The following is a 22388-nucleotide window of genomic DNA, read 5'->3' on the forward strand; positions in this document are numbered from 1 at the left end:
GGTAAACTTTTGGGAAAGTAGGACGCCACTGCGTAGTGTCTAGTTCACGAGCCGAATCTGCGTCACCACTGATGGAGCAGCGGCTATTGTCGTTACAACATAGAATCGCGACGGTCTTTGTCACCTACTACCCAACTACCGACTGCTACGACTACGCCGCTGATATTGTTCGGGGGTCGTTTTTACTCGAACGCTGTAGTTGCATGATGCCGACGCTTTCTGCTCGCAGCTACCTCCTATCGCCATGAATGCTGTTATCTGATGCGAGCAGCCGAATGACTCACAAATAAACAATAGACGATGAGTACGTGTGCGAGCCACTTAGTTTCCCGGGGTTATTGACGCTCACGCGGGACGTACGGGCTACGAGACTTGACTTCGCACCCGTTTCCGGGTTTTGGGGGCGAGCGACGGGAAATCGCGGGAACAGACTTACTTCCGTATGCTCACGAAACATCCCCAGTCTTACATCATGGAGAGGCCGAGGCTCGCCGTTGAGTTCGCACGACACGTTCGCGAAACCCCCCCCCCCCAAAAAAAATGCCCTACTGATTCCGCACCGTGATTCGAAAGCATGGCGGGTTCCCATCGAAGGTGTCCCAACTCATGACCTGAAGGTTTGAGAATCCCTTGATGGGCGATTGAGGGAGCGTGTTCCGCTCGAAAATTGGATAGCATTGATATCACGGAATTCGGCATGGACGGCGGCATAATCATGAGGATGAGCGAGGCTAAAATGCGCGCGAGGCTTGGGGCAGTGTCTTCGACTCACTTCACGAATGGGGCTGTGTATTTTCGGAAAAATCCCTCACCTTCCGCATTGACAAGAACGGAGTGATGAACAAGGACATGCTTCAAGTCGACGCCGTCGTCTTTCCTGCCGCGACGTTTCTTTTCACGGATCCTCATCGAATGACACATCGGGAAGACTGTCCATTCAACACATTCATCTACTCTATTTACGCCGGGACAACTCATATGAATTCGCTTTGACCGAGCTACGATCCGAGGTGCCGCTATGTTCAATGAAGCCAGAGCAGCGGTGTTTGCTGAGGTACCAGTGTAGACTCCCAATGTTGTTCGCCGGTTGCCTTTGACACTTCTTCGATAACCTCCTATTCGGGCTCGCTGGAGGAGATAGGAGTTTGCCTTCCTGACTCTCGGAGCCTCTTGCAATCTCGAGTGAAACTCTCTTTAGAGAGTCTCGTCTCTTGGCTTCAAGAAGGAGTTTACCTTCCGATTTGTCATCCCGAGCTGTTTTCAGATTGACAAATTACGCTCAACACCTACATCGCAAACTTCGAGTTGAACGGAGAGGAAAGTTTCCCAAACCGATTTTCAGCCGAGAATCCGCGACGAGAACACAAGCAAAGATCGGATAACATGTTCAACGCCTCTTCACGGCAGATAAAAACAAGGAGGAAGATTGATTAACGGTTCCGTCCTGTAGACTCGGCGAAGGGTTTCTCAGAGGAGTCCGTCGCGACGCTCGAAGCTCTCCCACGGAGGAGGTCGTGCTGATAACGCGGCCTCCCGCGCTACCACTGAGCACGTCCATGAGTGCTGAAGACGAAACCGCGCTCGATGACAAAGGCCCCCTCTGGAACTTACGGCTCTGTCCTTCATCGCAGGAGACTGCTGCTGCGCCCCTTTATGGAAAGATGCCTAGACCATCGCTGCTCCTCCTCGAGTTTCGCGACTGCTTGTGTGGTCAGTAATAGAGGTGCGACGAGGCTGAAGCAGCTTTCTGAGGAGGTTGAGCCAGCGTAAGATGGCCAAGAAGACCAAGCGCCAAGCAATTATGCAAGCCATTTCGACCGATTCTCAATGAAGAATCGAAAAATCATGAAGCTCGCGAGTTCCCATGAAAAGCACCGCAGCTTCGTCGTCGATCCTCCACCAGGCTTTCGAAGGCTTCCGCTAATGTTCCCACATCTCATCTCCGCTCGTCCAACCTTGGTGGAGTCTCGAGCAGCGTAAACAGATATTATCTTTCGATGACTTCACTCCCGTACTGTCTTCGGGGTCAAAAATCACTGATGGTCCCATTCTCGCGAGATGGTTTCGAGGCTCTCGTCCCTCAGAGGGGTCTCGGAAGCAGACCGGGGTGCAGCCAAAGGGTCGTCCCGAATGGCGGGGAGAGTCATTTTTCCAGTCAAATCATTCCCAGAAGAGCATATCGGTTCTTCTTGGCGGCAGTCTTGCGCAGTCGCGTGCTCCATGCGTTCGCATTCCCAGAGCGTGTTGCAGGCACTAATCAAGGATGAGGTATGGAACGCTCGTATGGTGCGGGAAGGATGGAATGGAATGTTCGATTATTATCTTCATCGATCTTCCGAGCACACTTATTTCGGTCATTTCCCCAGAAGTCTCCTGGTGATCTACAAACCACGCGAGTCGTTTCGCTAAGAAAGGAACCGCTGCGACTCTATATTCGTTGATGGTAGGCTGAGGACACGGTGTTCGGGCGCATAAATAAATCCGACTGGATTTAGAAGACTGACTACACGCAGAGGAATCGACATCGATGCTTGTGACTCTCATGATCGTCGCCGGCGATGCGATACCAGACTTCTGCAGTCCCGATTCTATTCCATTCATAGGGCTGCTGTTGGATTGCTGAAAGTCTCTCGAAGCGATGTAGGTCATACAGTGGCTTCGAGAATCCTGCCGTGTATTCCCGAACAGACAGAATGATTTCATGTCAAAACATGTTCGAATATATGCATGACCAATCTGGTATATTCACCGTCACCTCCCGGGGTCAAAACTATGTGATTCCATTCATCTCTCTGGCTCGGACCCTAGGTCTAATGGATGTCAACCCACTGGAGCGCGATTGGGACGTAGCGTCCGCAGTTCACAAGGATCCCTTCCAACTTATTCGACATAGCGGAAATCCGAATTTCCCTTGTTGTTAGCGATGCGAAATTTCTCCAGGAGAGCGAGGGAGTCGAAGAGATTGCGATCCTATGCTCGTTTATATTCTCGTTAGGCCCTCCAAAGAGGGGAAAAAGTTCGCAATCCTTCCGTTGGAGTTCCATGTCCCTCCCAGCACTCACTCAGTGGCGTTCTTCCGGTGGCTGTCCTCCGACTAGAAACCGACTGCCTAAAAGCATTGAAATTCAATTCCGAGTGATTGATCAAAAGCATACAGAAAGCGATACGAGCGCAACAGGCCGGACTCGAGCGAGATGTCCGGATTGCGAGACTTGTCAACTGTGACGAACACACTTCGGCTGTGGGAGAGAATGCCAAACTAGGCTCAAGATTCCGATACAGCTGTTCAGCAGCGTGAGCTCGCAGAATATTATACGTAGGTCAGGAGTCTCGAGTAAGACAGAGCAGCACGAGTTGGAGAATTCGGTCTCGCATGGATTCTCCTTTGGGAAAAAATCCTCGAGCCCATGTCGAACAGCGATATAATTGTTTCGAATCGGAGGAATGCGTATCAATGTGTACACTCATGTTCCGCGTGGATTTGCAGGAGCAGAAGCTCGATCTGGAGTTGCATCGTGCGCCGCGCTGGCGTGAATCGATGACAGTGTTCGGAAGCTGAACTCTGGTCCCGTTCAAATTGCCGACGTAATAGGCATTTCGTAGTGCGTTCTCGAGGATGTCTCGCCGCTGGGGAATTTGAATTGACTTCGGAGAAAGTCGCTCAGTCTCCCATCACAATGCTGCAAAGGCGAGTTGAATCCAGGGTTCGCCGAAACAGGATTCTAAGCCTTTTCTCCGCTTTGTTTCCGCCATCCGAGTGGAGAAGAGTTCTACTCTGCCAATACACAGGAATTGAAATGGATAAAATAGCCGACGGGGGAACTTCTCGAAGGGAGCTGAAGTCGTTAACTTGATGCGCTCGGAGCAGATAGAACGAGCCAGGCGCAATGTAGGAGCCCATGGAGACGAGGACAGCGTATCGGGCGGGATACTATTGGAATCCTTCTCGACGTGTACTTTCGGTAATGACGTCGAGCCCGAGCGGACTCGTTGCTCAACTGACAATGAGTTTTCATCACTGATCCGATATCGCCGTCCTTCGATGAATACTACGGGGCAACGGGAGGAAAAGGTCCCGCTTCGCGAATGATCGCAATGAATTAGACAATTGCGGATCGGGTCAGACGAGGGGGACCCCGGAGTTCTTCCCGGAGCACGATCTTGCTGTATGACGTCAGAATTTGATTCCTGTCCGCGCATGAGATTAAGGTGCGCATCGCTCATTCAAAAGTCAGGAGCGGTCGATTTCAACGACAGCTCTGGCAAATATGAGCCGCCGCGGTCCCATAACTCGAGATTCGGATGATGGAACGACCCAGATCGTGCGGACAAGAGATCCACGATCTTACGTTTGTCTTTCCCGGAATGAAATGAATCGTACCTCACTCTGGCACGAGGAGCTTCACTAAAATGAAACATGTTCGAAGGAGAAGCCTCATCTTTGCCCCGGCAACCGAGAAATCACTGAGGCGGTCTCTCATATGATGTTATAACCGGGGACCGCATCAGATGCAGAATCTCCGAAGAAAGGACCGTGGTCCGAAATGACCTTGCTATTCAGAGGATATTCCCCATTTCGCTCCATTCCCTTTTCGTCGATTTTATAGCTCCACACATCAGCAGGGCCTACGTTTTTAATATCCATTCATCATCTTCATAAAAATTCGCCCTGGCGCAGAATACGGCGAGAACATGGGAGCAGGCGTCGGAAATCAGGCGGGCATGACCAGCATCTCGCATCTTTCAGTATGGCCCTACGGCGGAGAAGTTTTGTTTGCGTGAGAAGGCTCTGATGAGCTCCCTGACTGCGAATGGATGATCACTGGGTTCCGCATCGAACGCCATGGATCGACGGAAGGATTCCCTCGCAGCCCGCGGAGATTCAAGTCCGGGAATCCAGAATCGAGTGTCCCCTCTCCGGAAAGATACGAGCCATGCAAATATATGCCATATGAGCAATTTAAATATATGCCATGTGAATATTTGTCATTTAAATACATGCCATATAGATATATGCCATATTTTAAGGGACACGTCCATAGCTACTATTGAGCCGTGGGTCGAGCTTACAGAAGCCGTACGACCCGGCCAGGAGGTCGCCCGATTCGGCTCGCAGTCTCCCATTATCGGAGTCTCGCGGCCAATATACTGACATCACTCGGCGCAACAAACAATCGCACTCGCAGTAGTGACGACGAAAGCGGCACGTTTGCTGCTTGTTAATGAAGCGCACGGCCGATCTTTCAATTGAAGATACGCATTTTGGAGTCCGCGGGTCACGTACGGCTCGTCTCGCAGCCGACGACGCAGCAGCTCGTCACGATACGGATTTCTCCGGAGCCTTTTGCGGGATGTCGGTCCTCTTGCGAATTAGTTCTCGACTCTTCCAACTCTCTCTTATCGCGAACGATATTCGACAGCCTATCCCGACCATAATGATCCGAAGATTACCTCACAATCCGCACTCTCGCATGTCTTTCATCGCCTGGGATGTAAGGAAGGAAGACCATCATCGTCTTTGCATAAAGCATGAAAAATAATTATGATCCGCGGTGATCTTTATTCCGACGCCGCAGTCACCGATAATGCAGCTGATGGAGCTCGATAGGTTCGATTCGATCTACGAACTTCGTCCCATCCGCGCTTACTCCCATCCGCTGTAATTGAGGTAATAATGGGATTGTAAGGAAAGTCGTAGGAACGAGCTGCGCATGGCAAAGACGGAGCCATGGACCCCTTGGGAGAGTGTTGGCAAATCGGATACTGAAGCTTCTGGAATCGAGGACGAGGAGCACTCCGAGTCTTCGGAAAACTTAGGCTAAGTTATTCCGTGACAGGTCGAATCTCTGGGGGCTGGTGGGTGAGAAATCCTGAACGCGTCATAGTTTCGAGGAGATACCTCAAAAAAATGGGAGCTCGTCTGAGGAGTCAGCGTCAGGCGGACCTTCTCCCTCTAGTATAGTATTTCCGGGCTTGTTCTGCCGCATAGCTCCGAGGGGATACTTGAATGGGAGCTCGTGTGAGAAAAGAGGGGCCGTGAGGACGCTTATTTTTCATTCGGTTTCCTTGAGGCCTCAGACTCAGGCCGACGACATCGCATATGGCGTCGAGTGTTTTCGTTTCTCCCTCCCACCCTCCTCGTCTCCACGGATGACCCATCGCTGCGCAGGACTCTGCTCTTTCCGAGAATATACGGCCAGGCTCTGAGGTGCTGAAATCCTCCGACCCAAGATCCTCTCTTGTTTCTGGATCGATCCATCCCTTTTCTTCCAGCGGACGGAATCCCGACGTGTCGGCGTGCTTATTGTTGTCATGGAATAGAACAGAATAAAAACGGGTCGGAGAAACTCGAGGGAAATGATCGAGCTCAGGTGTTTCCCTCATCCTGTTCACTCCCATTCGCAGGGGAATCCAGGAGGCTTTGGGGAAAAGAGTTCTTTGCGTCATGGAATTTTTCTTCTGCAATCCGTGTTTTCTGTGGAGCGGAGCCTAATTCACGGTGTGCCCCCGAGAGCCTACGCCGGCCCCGCGTTGAAATCCGAATCCCGGACCACGAAGCCCCGCGTTATGACGATGACGCAGTCTTTCAGAGTCTACGCCAAGAAACGAGAAGAGAATGAGGACAAAAAGCTCTATAGACGAAATAATTCATCCGCCGCCTAATCTCAGAAGGTTTTTCTTTCAGACGTCTCCCGAGTGCACGACAAAGCTCTCTGCTGGGCAAACGCCGTAGGCGAGACCTTTCGCTACTTCGTCAAAATCAACCCTCCTGACTGCATGGGTCCGTTCATCCTCGAAGAATGATAGATTCCGAGTCGCTTGAATAGAGAAAGTCTCCTTCTTTTTTCACATTCCTGGCTGCGCAAATCCCCGTTGAAGCATACCGCTCCAAAGATTCCGTGAATAGGTTATGATAAAAGAAATAGGCATCTAAGTATGTGAAGCATTCGCATGTGAACATCCGCACTACATGTATCGAAAGCCTGGGCGGGACGCGACGCGACTGTGATTATCGGAGCGAGATGCCCCGGAATGTTTCACAAATTACGCGACTTATTCCTTTAAGTCGACATGTCTCCGTGCCATCCCCTTGCGAGGGCCGAACGTCGCACATCGAGCGGAGGGACGGAAGCATAAGCTCCGTCAAGTATCCGTCAATGTCATTTAAAATATTTGCGTCTTCGATTGCTTTCGGGCGTGGAAGCGATCTTAAGAATGGAGCCTGGCGCGATCGGAATGCCGATCATTTATGTTCCGCGAAGGAAGTCGCGACGATAGTGATCTTCTTGATGACGCCTTTAGGGATCCTCCGTGACTCTCCGCACTCTCCTCAATTTTCAGAACCTTGTTCCAGAATCTCTCCGAGAGAATGAGGCTTGTTCCAACCTCCCCGCCGTGTGATATTCATATACTCCCAATGTGCTCGTCCGAGCCTCGTAACAATTCCATCGAACATCAAGAATGGTATACATTCCGCCTCACTTCTCGTTCCTACTGACTTTCTAGGAAAAGAACCTGAACGACGATCAGCGAATATCTCTCTTCACATCAGTGCCGCAACCTCCGTTACGCGAGAGCGACGCGATAACGAGCCTTTCATTGACAACTCGGAGGCTCGCCGCACTCCGGCGACGAAGCTACTGATATTCTCGGGTGTTTCCTCTCTGCCGACATGGACCGTTCTCCTGATCATTTCGAGATTTTTCTCACCCGGAGATGAAGCGAGTAGCGTTCGATTTGATGGAATGATTTCGGATCCCACGTACCCAAGCGCTGCCGGACAGAGCTCTCGCATTGGTTAAATGAACTCACGATTATTTTTGAGGACGGAGCCCGAGCGCCGTGATACGATGTATTGCGTTTGATAAGCGTTCAGTGGTCGAAATTCTACATTCTGAGTGTGAGCCATTTTGGATCCAGGAGGGATGAATTCAGGGCCGAATGAAGCGCATCAAGAACTTTGGACCTATGGAGTCACGCTGCCCGTAAAGCAGCGAACATGAAATCTATACGCAGTACCGCAAGTTCCGGCGTTCGCCTAGAAATATTGCGAGCAGATAACGATATTGTATCCGAGAGCTTTACGACCAGATACGCAAGGCGGCGGCGAGACGAAAGGGCTCCGAGACTGCGAGGCTCAAGGGTCGTCTGTTCAAACAAGAATATGCATGCTCTCGGACGGTCTTGCGTTTCTAAAAATGTGGCGACAGCTGCGATGAAAGATACGCAGAAGCGAGAATATATATCTAAATGAAGTGAAGGAGCCACTCGAGAATAACCTACCGTTCGCGGCGCCCGCCGCTGACAATCAAGAGCTGCTTGACAAGGCCGAATACCTTTTTTCGAGCCCCAATAAAACCTTATCTTTCCCCGGGACGATAACACATCCCTTGAGTGATCGTGTCTGGAAACATTTCTCATTCCCTCATCCCAATAGACTCCGCATGTAGAGCGGATATTTCACTTGAAAACTTGAAATGGAGCCGAGTTGGTATTCGCTCCGTCCACGCTCTACAAGGCTCCTCCACGGGGAGTATCATGATGTCTCCCTCCATTCGGTGTGTTTCAGCATGAAAATTTTTTATTTCGGGCCGCTGAAGTCAGGTCCCGAGAGCTCCGAATCGCCTAATCATGCCCGAATCTCCTCTCTCGCGCACTGGGCGGAGATCACTGCTATCTTCGCTCTTCGCTCTTCATCCCGCTTTGACCGAAAATACGATCCCTACCTCCAGGAAGCTTCAAGCAACAGATCTCGCGTACCAGCCGGATTTTCGGTCCAATATCAATGGTTCATCTTTATTCGCCTATAGAATCTTGACATCAAGTGCATGGATACTTCACCGAGCGACGAACAAGTATGGACAACTTCTGTGGCCGTGCCATCAAGTCATCGGTGGAGTCCACGCTAACGGCCTCGACGACGACGCTCAGCCCCGCAACGGAAATGACGAATGTAGGCTGCGAACTATCAACGGGACGAACCAATTCGCATGAGAAATGCATATCGAATTTCCTTGCCCACACGGTAATAAGAACGCGGGCCGACGGGAGAAGGAAACTAGAGGAAGCGAATCTCGCCGCAAAACATCGTAAAAATAGTTTCTCAGTCTGACGTAGCCTCTATCTCCAGTCGGGGAAACTGGACGAGGAACTCGCTCTTTCTTTCACACAATTTATCCGTCCAGGGTCCTCTCTATTGCGAACGCTCTTCTCTCCCTTTATACCTTTCAGAAAGGCTGTAAATGGCAATAATGACGCATATTTGGGGTCATTTAGTGTTACAACACTCGGAGCTGAGTCTGTATACAACGCAATCACATTCCTAGAATTATTTGAATCAACAAAGTTCGCCGATCGGAGCGTTCTCCAGCCAGAGATCGTGCATAAAACTATAGAGCTTCTCGGATACGGAAACCTTGTACGGCGTGGGGTTGAGCGTCCGTTTGATGTCGGCTCGTAACGACTCCATTTGCCCGAGGACCCGGTCTCGGAGCTTCTTCAAATCCGGCGCGTGCTCTTTAACGACGCCATCGCCCCAGTACAGCTGGTGGAGCAGTTCGACCTTGTTGGGACAGACGTACGCTCGTTTGGTTTCTTCGAAAGGATGACGACATAGGACCTGCGGCATCAACCTCTGATTAGTTCAACCTGCGCTATGAGGGAAACCTCAGTTCCTCGTCGGAAGAATACAGACGCGTCGTCCGCATTCTTAGTCTGGCGTGAAGCTCCCTGGCAAGCATGACTCATATAGCGTAATGTTCCGTTTCATTCGACCCCGGCCGGATCCCGCTACTGGGATGATCTGTAGTAAGGAAACCGGAAGAAGGAAGAGTACCCTGGCACAAGTTCTATCTTGTACATTCAAGGTCGTCAAGATCTCGTCTAAATTGTTGAAAGCCTCTTTGCACCTATCTGACTCCTGACGGTCGAGCTTTGCCTAATCTCCTGTTTAGACACTGTTCAAACTCGCCGAGAGTTAATGACCATTAGAACATCTGCAGAGGTAGAATCTGGATCTGAGCGTGCCCAGCAAGCCGTATCGGGACGACACCGTAATTTAGTGCGCAATTTAGCTGAATGCCGTATGATGGGTAGTAATGTGTTTTTGAGGGAGACCCGCTGGACTGATCTCGACGATTCGGATTCGGTAGAACTGAACAAGCCGTGCAAAGTGTGTTTGCATGCGTGGAATATACTTGACAGCAGTCGTCATGATCCACTCGGATGAAACCGCGACGAGAGCCCGCACATGGTCACGTCGGACGGGACGGGAGCGTCGTCGGTGGCAGGGTTTCTCTACGTCTCCGAAGCGATCGCGTCGCATGGTGTCGCCTCCCTCGAATGAATATTCCGCATACCGATGAGTCATGCTTGCCGTTCTCCAATCACATTGAGACCCAGATGATTCTCGTCCGTCACTCTCTCAAATCCCGCGAACTTCACGTAACGGAAACGACAAAGCGTCGCAGGGAGTCGGGTGATTGAGAAGACATTAGGAGGTTCCCAAAGTTGCGGTGCATCAGCGGGAGAATGTTCGGAATCTCAATGTGATCAGGGGAATTTCCTCGGGTCACCGATCTCTCGACTTCAATTTTGATAGAGCGGACGGAGAATTCGAATTTCTCCGACCAAGGAATCACGGGCTCACCTTGGATCCAACTTCAGGAGGATTCTCATCGTTCAATTGCATCAAGTCCAATAGTGGATGCCCGTCTTTTCCGTATAGCCGATAGACTTTTTTCTGTCCGGGTATCGTGACCTTGTTGATGTCATTACTGAGTTTTATACACGGCTCGTGGCCGATTTCGACCAATTTGTAGACACAACCCAATGCTGGCTGCTTCTGGCACGTGACCAGATGCGTGCCGATTCCATAAGAGTTGATACTATGGCCTTGTTCGTTTAGTGAGATCACAGTTTCTTCGTTGATGTCGTTGCTGACGACAATTCGTAAATCGGCGAAGTAAGGTTTGTTGTACTTGCTTGAGATCGACTGGAAGCACTTATAGGATACCCTCGACAAGTAGGCCAGGTCACCAGAATCTATACGGATGCCGATGGCTCGATATCCGCATTCGTCGAGGGCCATGGCCACTGCACAGAAGTTGATCAAGCCGGACCGAATAACGTCGTACGTGTCAACGAGTCCCAGGAAGTTCTCCGGGAAGGCCGAGGCATACGATATGAAAGCACACAGTTCGCCGTCGTTCGCTTTGCTCCTCGATTCGAACATCGATGCCCGGAGGAGTGTGTCGCGCCACTTGAAGCTAAGCTGGCGGAGATTGTGTTTCTGGCCCGTGGTTTTGTGCGTTAGCGTGGCGTGCTGCAGGGCCGCGGCGCCACTCGTCGAGGCGAAGCTCATCACGAACGCGTGGGCGTGAGTTCCTCGAACAGGAATCCCGAACAGTTTCCCCGCCATGACGTTCGAGGTTCCGTCGAATCCTCCCAGATAGGAGTATTTGGACGCTGAAAGTCCCCCGTTGGGTCCCTGAGCTCTGCGGAGACCGAACTCCAGCAGTTCGGCCTTTGGACCTGTCGCCAGACGAAACCTCGCGGCATTAGTCGCGACCAACGACGCATAGTTGATCAGGTTCAGAAGTGCCGTCTCCAGCAGCTGCACCAATGCCAACGGACCTTCGACGCGCAGTAGCGGGAGTCGGGGGAACACGACCGTGCCTTCCGGAATCGCGTACAGTTTCACCTCTCTCGCGGTCAGCTTTGCGAGATACTCGAAGAACTCCGGTTTCGCACTTGGCAGTTCAGCCTTCAGATACTCGATGTCGGATGCGGAGAAGCGGAACTTCCGTAGAAACTCCACGCAATCGCTGAGGCCGGCGAAAATGGTGAATTCGCCATGGAAGGGATTCACGCGGAAGAACAGGTCGAAGACCGCGTTGCTCGCGTGCGTCCCCGCAGACCAGTACGCGTACGCCATCGTTATCTGGTACATGTCGGTCAGCAGCGGCTGCACAACACCGTCGAGGCCCGACATTGTGTAATCGTAGTCACAGAGACTCTGCAATTGCACCGCTTGAGTCATTGGGGAATATTTCTTGCGTAAAGATAGCGGAATCTAATCTTTAGAAGCTTATAAGCGAGTGGCGCTCATCAACTCTACAGGGTCCGCCGGCAACGTCGCAGGTGAACCCCGCGACGACAACGAGAGCACGCGATCAAGCGGACGACCCACAACGAAAACGATAAGAGTACCACCGGAGTCGGCCAACTCGATCAGATCAGGGGAGTGGGAATCCGCGCATCTAAGATACTCGAAGACGTTTCCTTCGGTCGATAGCGGGCGGAAAAAGCTTTAGCGTCGGCTGATTGAGAATACTCCTGCTCGCACTCGGAAGCTCATTCGCTCGCATCGGATTCACACGGCACGGAGGGGAATTTCAGGAACTTTCGACAATAATGCTCCCCTTATTTACACACAGAGCAGACGGTTTCCAAACGCTTCAGCCGTGTGTGATGATGATGATGATGATAACCACAAACCACAGCTGACGAGAAGCGAACACCACCAACACTCACATCGATCCTTTCCCTATTCGATTCTTCCGCTCAGGTGGCCGCCGACAGAGACAAGTGGATATTCGGGAGCGACTTGACCGGAAGCTCCGTCACGACATCCGTCCATGTCGGTCGGTCGGGCGGATCCACGGTTGCAGCGACGACTTCACAGCGAGCTACGGTCTTGTTGACGCTTCGAAACATCTAGACACGTGCAAGGAGCGCGAGGGCGCACGCATGCGCGAACCCGATCGTTACGGAGTGAGTTTCTAGCGCGCGCGGTTAGAGAGAGTGAGAGAGACGAAAAAGACGAATGAAGATGCCTGCCCCGCGCTGTGCAGCTTCCTGGAGCTGTCCTTTAGATTTCTAAGGCGGCGTCGATCATTGATGATTCTACACCGTCATCGCCGACTCCATCGTTCCCGTCGTCGTCGTCACTAGCCCCTGAACATTGTCCCGAAACAACAACTACATACATACATATCTTTAGATCGAGTGTCTGTTCCTTTGATCCTGCCTCAGAGGGAGTGACTCGACGAGGGAGGGCGTAACCGAGAAATCTCCAGAAATAACTCACAATCAATTATGTGTACATCCATGGAACTCAGGAGCGTAACACCAACGCAAACTTTAGTTAGGTCATGGTCTGCATCCTCAATGGTGACGCGCTTCCTCGGTGGGAGATCCGATAACGGAGTTGACCGACGATTCCGAATTCCGATACGAAACCTGCCTTACGTGTTCGAATCGAGGATCTCAGTGAGCGCTGGGCGAGCTCGTTGTGTGATTTTTATAAGCGGAGCCCTTTCGTCTCTCTCGTGAGAGATTGGTAATTTATAGGTAGATTCCGAGCGATGCGAATCGATTACATCGCCTTGCCGAAGACGTCAGCGAAATTCCACCCCTAAATAGGTATCAATCGACGAGAGCACAGCGGTTAGTTCAGTTCGGGTGACAAGGGCGATCTCATCTCTCATTCGGTCGCATTATGACGGTCTCAATGGAGAAGATCACGCGAGCCTCTCGTCGTGGATTTGTACAACCCCGGTGAAGTCACTCAACGATTGCAGCTTTTCCTCCGGAGACTGCGATTGGTTTCGTTCCGAACAAGTTTCAGTCTCTACCGACCTCTGTAGTGCCTCGGGGGCGGGAGGGGAGGCTGTCAAATTCGACAGCGACCCTATCGTTCATACGACGGCTCCGCATCGTTCGTCTCGCGGATCCTATGTACGTCGACTTGAATATTCTGACGAGAATAAAAGTCGGGACGGCAGGCGGAAATCCTCTCCGTGGATTTCCGATGCGCACGACGTCGATTGCCGCAAGTTGTCTCCTATTCTGCCAGAAACACTTGTCAAAGACGATTTGGCAAATCCCAGAGATTGAGCGCAAGGGATCTGGGAGACATCTCTCACGAGTAAACATGTGCCAGAATGTACTGTCGGATACAGTTCGAAAGGTGAGGCATAACTCAAGGCTTACGCCGCGCGCGGCTCCGCTGAGCTCCTCGGGTTCCATCGAAAAGCTCCACAGTAAAACAGAGAGGTCAAAGCTATATCCACGGAGAAATATGTTTCGGATGGCGAACTCTTATGGACTCCCCCCCCCGGTGGTTCTGTGCGACTCACGGCATTAAAATCGTGTGGTTTAGTCACCTCACTCACCGAAAATCGTTTTCGTGGTCCACTTCTCATTTTTCAAGGAGACCTCCAACGTTTGTAGCGATCTGTTTTCTATGCGAGACTATCTGTTCGCCCGGTTTCCGCTTTTTCCCGGACAACGGAGCGAGAACATCTCTCCTGGAGAGAGGGACGTTTGTTTCCACGTCTACCATTCATTACACTCATCGGAGGGTCCCGTTCTGTCGACCGCATCTCTATCGGTGACCGGCCGTGAGACTTTTTCCCGGAGAATGTACCGTATAGAATGTTGCATCCATAATAGCATCGGGTAATTGGGATAATTCTCGGAAATTGGACGCCGCACCGCTACCACAAATAATATCCATTGCCGCAGTGTGACATTTTAACTTCCATTTACATGGCAGCGGGTATCTTGCTCGATGCTCCCCCGAGAACCGCTCAAACAGGGCATGCCGCATTAATCCTCCGGTGCTAATCGAAGAGGAATGGAACTGACTAAGTACTGAGATTATTTCTCAAGCCTATGCGCTGGGCTCCGGGCGGCTTCGAATTTCCCGCCCCCTCTCCCCTTCCTGAAGATGCGTATTGACCTCGATCACCCCCCCCCTGAGACGATGGAGGGAATTCCCCCAGACATGTCCCCAATTCAGTTTGGAGAACAACTCAAGTTAACGCGAGAACTTCGACCTTTAGCTCTGCCGTTGCGATAGTGCCGCTCGCGGATGTCTCTAGTGAGAGGCTAGGTTGCACAGGCAGGGTAAGACTCTGATACAGGAGCCTCTTATCAGTCGGCTCGCGGAGCGGCTCCGATATTCGGACACATGAGCGAGAGACCGCCTGGCTTCATTAGGCGTGGCAAGCGAGCACGTGTCCCCAGAGGTTGGTGACGAGGCTCTTCTCCTATTGGAATCTCCTTGCCTTGACCGCGGCTTCAGGCACTGTCAACCTGACTGCGGTCTTTATCGCAATTTCGACGGTTCACGTTCCCGAAGCAAGACCACTGTAAAGATTTCGGCAGTTGGCGTTCGCGAAGGTCGAACTAACTTCGGGATGGAGATCACGACCATGGATGGAGTAGACCAAACTTTACCGTTCCAATTAAGCTTGCATTTCTTTACGCGAGTATTTCGAGCGTTCACGGGCCTTGGTCGTGCTCTCACGGATGGAAGCTGCCACTCACCTGAAAAGAAAGAAATACGTGATTAGCCGGGAGTCGGCTTCGGTTTTTTTTTACTTTGGTACATGCGACTCGAAATACTGATGCCAAGGAGTTCAGACTTGTCCTGAGCAAGGCTTGATTCTGGGCCGTCCGAAGCCAGAGGTCGGCGCAAAGCAGCTCCAGGACATTCGCAAGATTCCGCTCCTCCATTCGAAAGCCTCGGTCTCGGATCCTGGAAGATCCCGCCGGACATGGTCGGCAATGTGTTTCGCAACGAGCTCGGGAAGGATGGGGCCGCTTGTAGGGATAATCCGCTGTTTTCAGTCTCAACTGGTTATTTCCACCAGTCTTTGATGGAACGCACTCAGTCGGATAAGGTGTTTGTTTGAAGCTCGGTGTGTTTACGGCGGACATACATATATGCGTCTCTTCCCTCGCGGCTTATATTATCCCGCACTAGAATCTGCGAATCTCTTGTAAACAGTGTCTTATAATCGACGCATTCGAGAGCTGTAGCGCACGGTTGCTCGCGCGCTTACGTGTACACAAAACCTCTGATAACGGAAAGCAACTTCCGTGAGAACATTCTTTTTCGCATTCGTCACCCGAACACATTCGATACTCTTCGGAACTCTGAGTAGGTACTTTCTCCGGACTTGTCGATAGCAGGTTCTCCCGCGCGAGTACCGTGTGGGTCCGCGGGGAGCATGAAATGGAGATGCATTCGGAAAACAATAACGTGTTCCATTTTTCCTCAAGGGGCAAAGCATGAAAAATGATCATTCGATGACCTTGGTGCCCCGCATCGTCCCACCGCACGAATCGTTCCGCAACACGAGCCGAACGTAAATGGCAAACCTATAGGTCCGCGACAATCGATCGTGGTTTGCGTGGATGGACTCTGTGTCTGTGTGTCGTGGTTGGTTCTTGCGGCGGAATTCCTCCCCGGAGCGAAGTCACGAAAATCGCTGCTTGTGGGATTCAGGTCCCTCGGGTAGGACTTGGGCTCAGGGAGCCAAGGCCTTGTCTTCCTGAACGAGGAATTCTCTCGATTCCGTTCATCGGAGGCCCTTTAGAGCAATGATCTTGAGGTGAGTGCCGGATTCCACCTGGTGAGCCCGGCGCTCGAGACCCACATGGAGACGGCCCGGACGGCAAGTGCTCAGAAATATTCTTTTGCCCTTACCGCTCAATTACGACAAGATCGGTCTAGAGAGATTCTCGAAGATGGAAATCTCGAGTACGGTCTGGATCGGGTGAGCGAGGTGCTATGGGAGCGACTCAAGGCGTGTCTGGCTTCTTTGAAAACAAGTCCCGACGTCAGGTCTAAACTCATTCCGATCTTCTAAACCGCATGGCGCATTCGAATCGTGCTCTCGAGGCTGGTTCCATCACCTTTGAGCTAGAGCTCCAGCTGCCAGCTACCAAGCGGCCGCGTGGGCGGGCGAATGGCTGTTTATTTCCCCGTATACCTGCTGCGGTGTTTACTGGAAACTCTCTCTGGACAATCTCGGTCAGCTTCGGTTTCAGTCATAGATAGAATCAGCTTCCGAATCCGGCTCGGCTGGTATTTTTCACGAGTTCATGCGTTCTCCCATCCGGCCGTGTGGGAGAACAGCGCTCTTCTCGGAAAGTTTTGGTGTTTCCAGTTTTTCGCTAACAAACTTTTTGACGCGAACCATCCGTGTTGTTCAGCAGCGTGAAGGAGGGAAGTTCTTGCGGGTGGCGAAAATAACATCACAAATGTTTTCTCAGGGTGTGGCAAACCGTCTCGAGTCGCAAAAAAGAACACTTCGCAGCCTTGCTTTCACGACACCGTTAGTTTCTCGTTCCTACGAGCATATCGCGGCCAATATTCGAGAAGATGGAGTAGGACAATCCGCCCGACTCTAAAGATGTCCCCCTCGAGCAATTTTCAGGAAAAAATTCAGGGGGAAAAACAATTCGACGAAGAAAAACCGGAGAAACGCTTTCACTCCCCCGGGAAATGCCGATGAATGTCGACGATCGTAGAATTTTGTGAAACTTCCAGTTTTTTAGGACTTGGCGGCTCGATCGGTGCCCAGATGAGTTTTTCCGGGCTATTCATCTCTTCAACCTCCCGCGGCTCAGCAGTCGGAGAAAAGGTGTCGGGCATGGACTGGTTACCGAGTGAGCGATGGCGATCGACACACGGAAGGAATAATGTCGAACCAATAGCGATAACGATGTAGATGAACAACTAATCCATAGAAATGAGGCCGGATGAGCGATGGTCGGTGGAAGAACGCCCGCTCGTTCGCTCTACCGCCACAAACAATAATCCTCTGTAAATGATGGCGTTCTGGACGGCCGGCGGAAGTCCATAGTTAGAAGCAGCTAGCCGACTTCAGGGCGGAGCCACATTATACATGGTGAATGATTCACGAGCTAGGTCCTCTGAACTAGAGGGCGTTCGCTTCACCCCGAAGACAGCGCATCGAGACAGCTCAAAATTGCGACAAAAATCGCTTCCGAAAGCGACGTCGACGAGCGACGAATCGAAGGCTCTCGCCTCGAACCCGACCCAACGCCCGAACTCTTCCAACGAACTCCATTAGGGGACTTGTACGTAGTCACTCATCAAGCTACAAGGTCGCGTATCGGGTACAAGCTGAACGTGCCTTGCTCGGACGCAGGGGGGTCGGGAACCAGTTGGGTCATACTCCATCAGATAGCTACTCTCTTCCCATTTCGTTTTTTCCCAAGCTTCGAGACGAGAAAGTTTTCCGCTCCATCGAAATCAGAACAACGCGCCGACGCAAACACGCTAATGAAGAGTTGCGTCGCGAGAACCGAGGGGCAGATACGTCGATCGAATTCGAATCCATCGAACGCGATCGAGTGTGAGAGTAGTTCCGAAAAGGAGATTTGCATAAGCACCCATTTTCAGATGTTCCGCGACAGGGTCAGACGATGTTGGCACAGGTCATCGGAGTGGCGGTTCCGACTCATGTATTCGCTCGAAGTCGCGGCCGATGTCTCCGACGAAGCATCGATTTATGTACACAGCTCGGATTCCATCTGCATTCGAGCAGTATCAGCCTTATGGTACGACGACGGTTCAAACTTCCTCGGCCGGCGGAGATGCGACGGACGGTTCCCTCGCTCCGAAGACGGCACTCAGGGAGACGTAATGTCGTCGTTCGGGCCGTTAGAGATACGGCGACTAAAGGGCGACAGTTCGCTCAGTCGAAGTGCGCGAACGTGTAACGTCGACGACGGAGTCGATCTTAGTCGTTCTGTAATTCCGCTATCGTGACGAGAGTCCCGAGAAAGTCGAGCGCTCCGTGGAGTCAGACATCGTCCGCGGCAGAAACAGCTTCGGCAGCTGCTGGAAACCACCTAGAACATCTGCTTCGAACTACCTGCAACAGCTGCAAGTGCGAAGAACGCGCTGAATGCAATAAGACCGAAACCCGCGCCGACACGGCACGGAACGTGCTCGTCTCGTAATCCCTGTCGAAAAAACCGAATGCAAATTCGAGTCCGGCCGTGATCGGGTCGGCGCTCGGCAAGGATACGAGAATATGTGGATTGTTCAGGCTGGCGGAGTTCCGCTGTTTTAGGAGCCTTCCCATAACATACCTGGAGCTGACATCGTACATGGATCATGTCGACACGTGGGATTCGACGGAGGCTCCCTAGGGCATAGGAGCGTTTGGGGTTCACTCCGGCGAGACGAAATCTTGTTTGCGACTGATTCAACGAGAGAAAACTCGATACCTTCTGTAGCTTGATATCGATTTCATTTTTTCTTCCTGCCTTGTAATCGATACGTGTTTGTGACGCTCGACGCAAATTTCTCTCGACGCAAGTTCGTTGAAGGTCTGTTTAGGCCGAAGAGGAACTCCCACTTCACATTCGTATTGGATCTTTTGCGAGACTGCCCATGATTGCGGTGATGCATTTTCTTTAGAAACGTCCCGCTTTGAGTCGCCATCTTCTGCGGATCCACTTCGGTGCGACCTCGCGACGAGTAGTAGGTATGGAGCGAGAGCAGAATAAGAGGAGAAAGGCGACTTCATCTGCCAGCCGTCTGCGTTGAGCAGGTTCGCCGGTTTCCGAGAGTAGAGACGTCGTTTCAGCCGATAGTGAGATCATAGCCGGAAACGCTTTCCGAGAAGCCCAGACAGGGTTCCAGGGTCGAGGGAGGGCGCGAACGTAGTTTGAAAAGTGGAACAGTTCAGCTTCCGGAAGAGTGTATATAATGAATTCAGAATAAGAAGCCAAACGTTCGATCTTATCCGTTCCGGACGCCTCGATCCTCCGCATACGCGGAAGTAGGGTACGGTTCTCGGCAGCGACTATTTGAGGATACTAATTTCGGTGTCGCATCCTATTGCTGATCGAATGCAGTGAAACTACCATTATCGTTTTCAGGATAACGGTGAAGTCGGCTGAATGCTCACTAGGATCCGGTAAGACCGTCGCGTATATGGGGGCTCTCGTTTGGCTCGCGGTTCGGTCCGAGCCGTAAACCCACTCCCCCTAGCCAGGATTCCGGAAAACCGATGTCGTTATTTTGAGTTCGACTCATCAGCAGACACTCCTCCCCGCGACCCTGAATCCAATGGCAATGATAGAACCCCCACCGGACGACAGACTGGTTGGATCCTCTGCGGTTGCGGAGCTTCCAAACGATTCTCCGGGCCGCGGACTCACAGATCCTTGATTCGATAAAAAAGACTCTTGACTCATGAGCAGCATTAACATTGGCTTCGCGGGAAAGCTCTGAAGAGCCGATCCTCCAATTTTCGTTCCAGAGCGAAGAGCCTCCAGATATGATCTTTCCGTCGCTCATTCTACGTGGGACAAATCGAAAGCTCTCAAGGGACCGCGAACAGTCGACTTCACGCCGGATGTCGAAGATGATGTCCCCCATAGGCTCGCGCTCTGAGATGAACAGGAACGCGGCCGCAGAGAGAGAACGGAAGGTGAGCGAAGCAGGCGGGGAGAGAGGCCAATACGAGTTACTGAGAATTTCCGGGAGATGCTCCATAAGAGTCTCACGCCCGTCTCGGAACTCGAGTGTCACCATATCCGAATATCCGATAGATTGGAACTGAGGAATCAGATCGAGATCATCATCGAATGCGAGGGTTCCGGTTCCTCTGTGACATCGAATAGGTACTATCATCATAGACCTACGGTTACCAATCTTTTTTTATAGGTGTCGCGGAACGATGAGAGTATCCGGTATCCAATCACGGATCGGCGTCATTACGCGTTTGCAGATATCGCGGCAGTCAATAGACGCATCCACCTTGGATTGATGCAATAAAACCTCGGTCTGGTCTCGCTCCGATTCGAATAGACGGAAGAGACATATTCGGAAACATCGGGAGCCTCGACGAGGCTCCCAAAAATGGTTTCCTCCTTCTGGAATACCTCAGGGACGAGAGTCCGGCAGCCGTGACGGCTTTTAGGAGACTCAGTCCTTCGATGCAGAGAATAACGGGAACTAAGCGCAAAGGAGCTAAATTGTGGGCATGTTCATTCAATCACTAGTCCCGCGCCATACAGCCGCCCTAATTTTCACGGCGGAAAACCGAACGAAATCTTAGCTGACGGTTCAGAATACCTAAGCTGAAGAGCATTCTGTTCCTTGCTTAGCTCGAACACTCCGCCAGCTCGCTGTGGTGCGTGCTGTACCGAACACGCTGCCAGCAGCCTCCCGCCGCGAATCGGTGGAAATGAAGGGGGCTTCATTTTCTCTCGTGACACGGGGAGGCGTCGAGGCATTCGCCCATCCCTCATCTAAGTTCACGCAGGAACTCACCCCTGGAGCTGCTCGTGAAATCCGGCGGTGGGCTAACCCCCCCCTGATGGCTCGTAAGGCAAGGAACGTAGAGTAATCCGAAAAGCCCTGACACTTCCGGCAAACGTCATCAAGGTGCGCATGAGACGGCTGCTTCAGATCAGGTACGAGGATCCTTCAGCACCGTCTCTCGCCTCGAGAAAGAGCGGAGAGAGCGAAATCATTCGATTGGCCCGGCCATATCGTCAGAGGCTGCGGTATCAGTCGCTCGTCGACGGTCTTTCAGACGATGTCGTAAGGTCATCAGATTCAATCATGGAAGAGTCTCATTCCGCGTCTCAGGAAATCTCCCGAGGTCATATTGCCACCGTTTAAAGTTGAGGGCCGACAAGGTCAAAGTTGAGACGACTGTTTACCCGCCTCACTACTGAAGTGTGATACCGGCCGTTCCGAGGAATATGAAATTCGAGCGCACGCTTTGCATGCGCGCCGGTGTTATTACCATAAAAAGAGCTTCTTCTATAGAGACCATGCATGAATACTCAGATACTTCAAATTCCAAACAAAGCAAGGATGAATAGGCGGTTCAGTCGTCGTTTTCAGGGCGTCTGCTTCGCAGGTTGAATGGAGGCTCCGCAAAGCGTAAATCTTGTTCGGAACAGAAAATGCTAATCGTGAGCTAGTTGCTCATTCTGAGTAAAGTATCTACTCCACCCAGTCAGACGGCAAGCCTTCGATCCGCCTAGCAACCCCGTTCAGGCTCGAGCGCCGAAACGGTCGTAGTACAGGAACTCTGAGAGAGACAGAGGAGAGAGAGTCGCTTTCTCTTACTTCCCACCACTACTTGCTGAAGCCATAAATTTATTTATGACGAACTATGAGCTAGCATAAATCGTGGACTTGAAACGCCATCTTAGCAAAATGGAGCCCTGGGCTAGCTTTTGTTTCGGCGCGAGCGTTCTCGACTGCTGTTGCGAGCGGCGTCGCGCCCTCTTCCCCCGGGGGCAGAGGGGAGAAGAAATGCGACGCGAAGAGGGGAACGGGAAAAGACAGAAACGGGAAGGAACGAGAGGAGGCGATGCGAGGTTAGAAACGAGGTGGTAAGGAGCTGCAATAATTTATAAAAGCGACTTCAAGTGCAGGCGTTTTCAACGAGTTTCCTCCTGCGGCGCTTCGGTGTTATCAACGTGAGCGCATACATACACGCGCCCATCCAAGCTCTTTGTGACGTTCTATGGCCCGCTCTCTCTCTCTCTCGTCGGACGTCCTTGTGCTCTCTCTATTCTCACGCTGT

The 22388-nt window shown here is 51.8% G+C and overlaps 2 protein-coding genes across 2 annotated transcripts in view; both read right to left on the minus strand.

Moving 5' to 3' along the window:
* LOC100905009 (somatostatin receptor type 2) overlaps window positions 1-22388 on the minus strand; it is a gene marked incomplete at its 5' end in the record, with an annotated part of 123575 nt that overhangs the window by 55805 nt on the left and 45382 nt on the right. The gene's annotated exons all lie outside the window — the stretch shown is intronic.
* Window positions 8764-14183, minus strand: Naprt (nicotinate phosphoribosyltransferase). The gene is made up of 3 exons (XM_003746478.1): window positions 14178-14183; window positions 10649-12016; window positions 8764-9619 (listed from the first exon to the last, which is right to left on the minus strand). Exons 2-3 carry the CDS (start codon window positions 11990-11992, stop codon window positions 9338-9340), a joined length of 1626 nt encoding a protein of 541 aa, XP_003746526.1. The 5' UTR covers window positions 11993-12016; window positions 14178-14183; the 3' UTR covers window positions 8764-9337.

The sequence above is a fragment of the Galendromus occidentalis genome, unplaced genomic scaffold, assembly GCF_000255335.2.
Source record: "Galendromus occidentalis unplaced genomic scaffold, Mocc_1.1 scf7180000077497, whole genome shotgun sequence".
In the NCBI taxonomy this organism is placed as follows: Eukaryota; Metazoa; Arthropoda; class Arachnida; order Mesostigmata; family Phytoseiidae; genus Galendromus; species Galendromus occidentalis.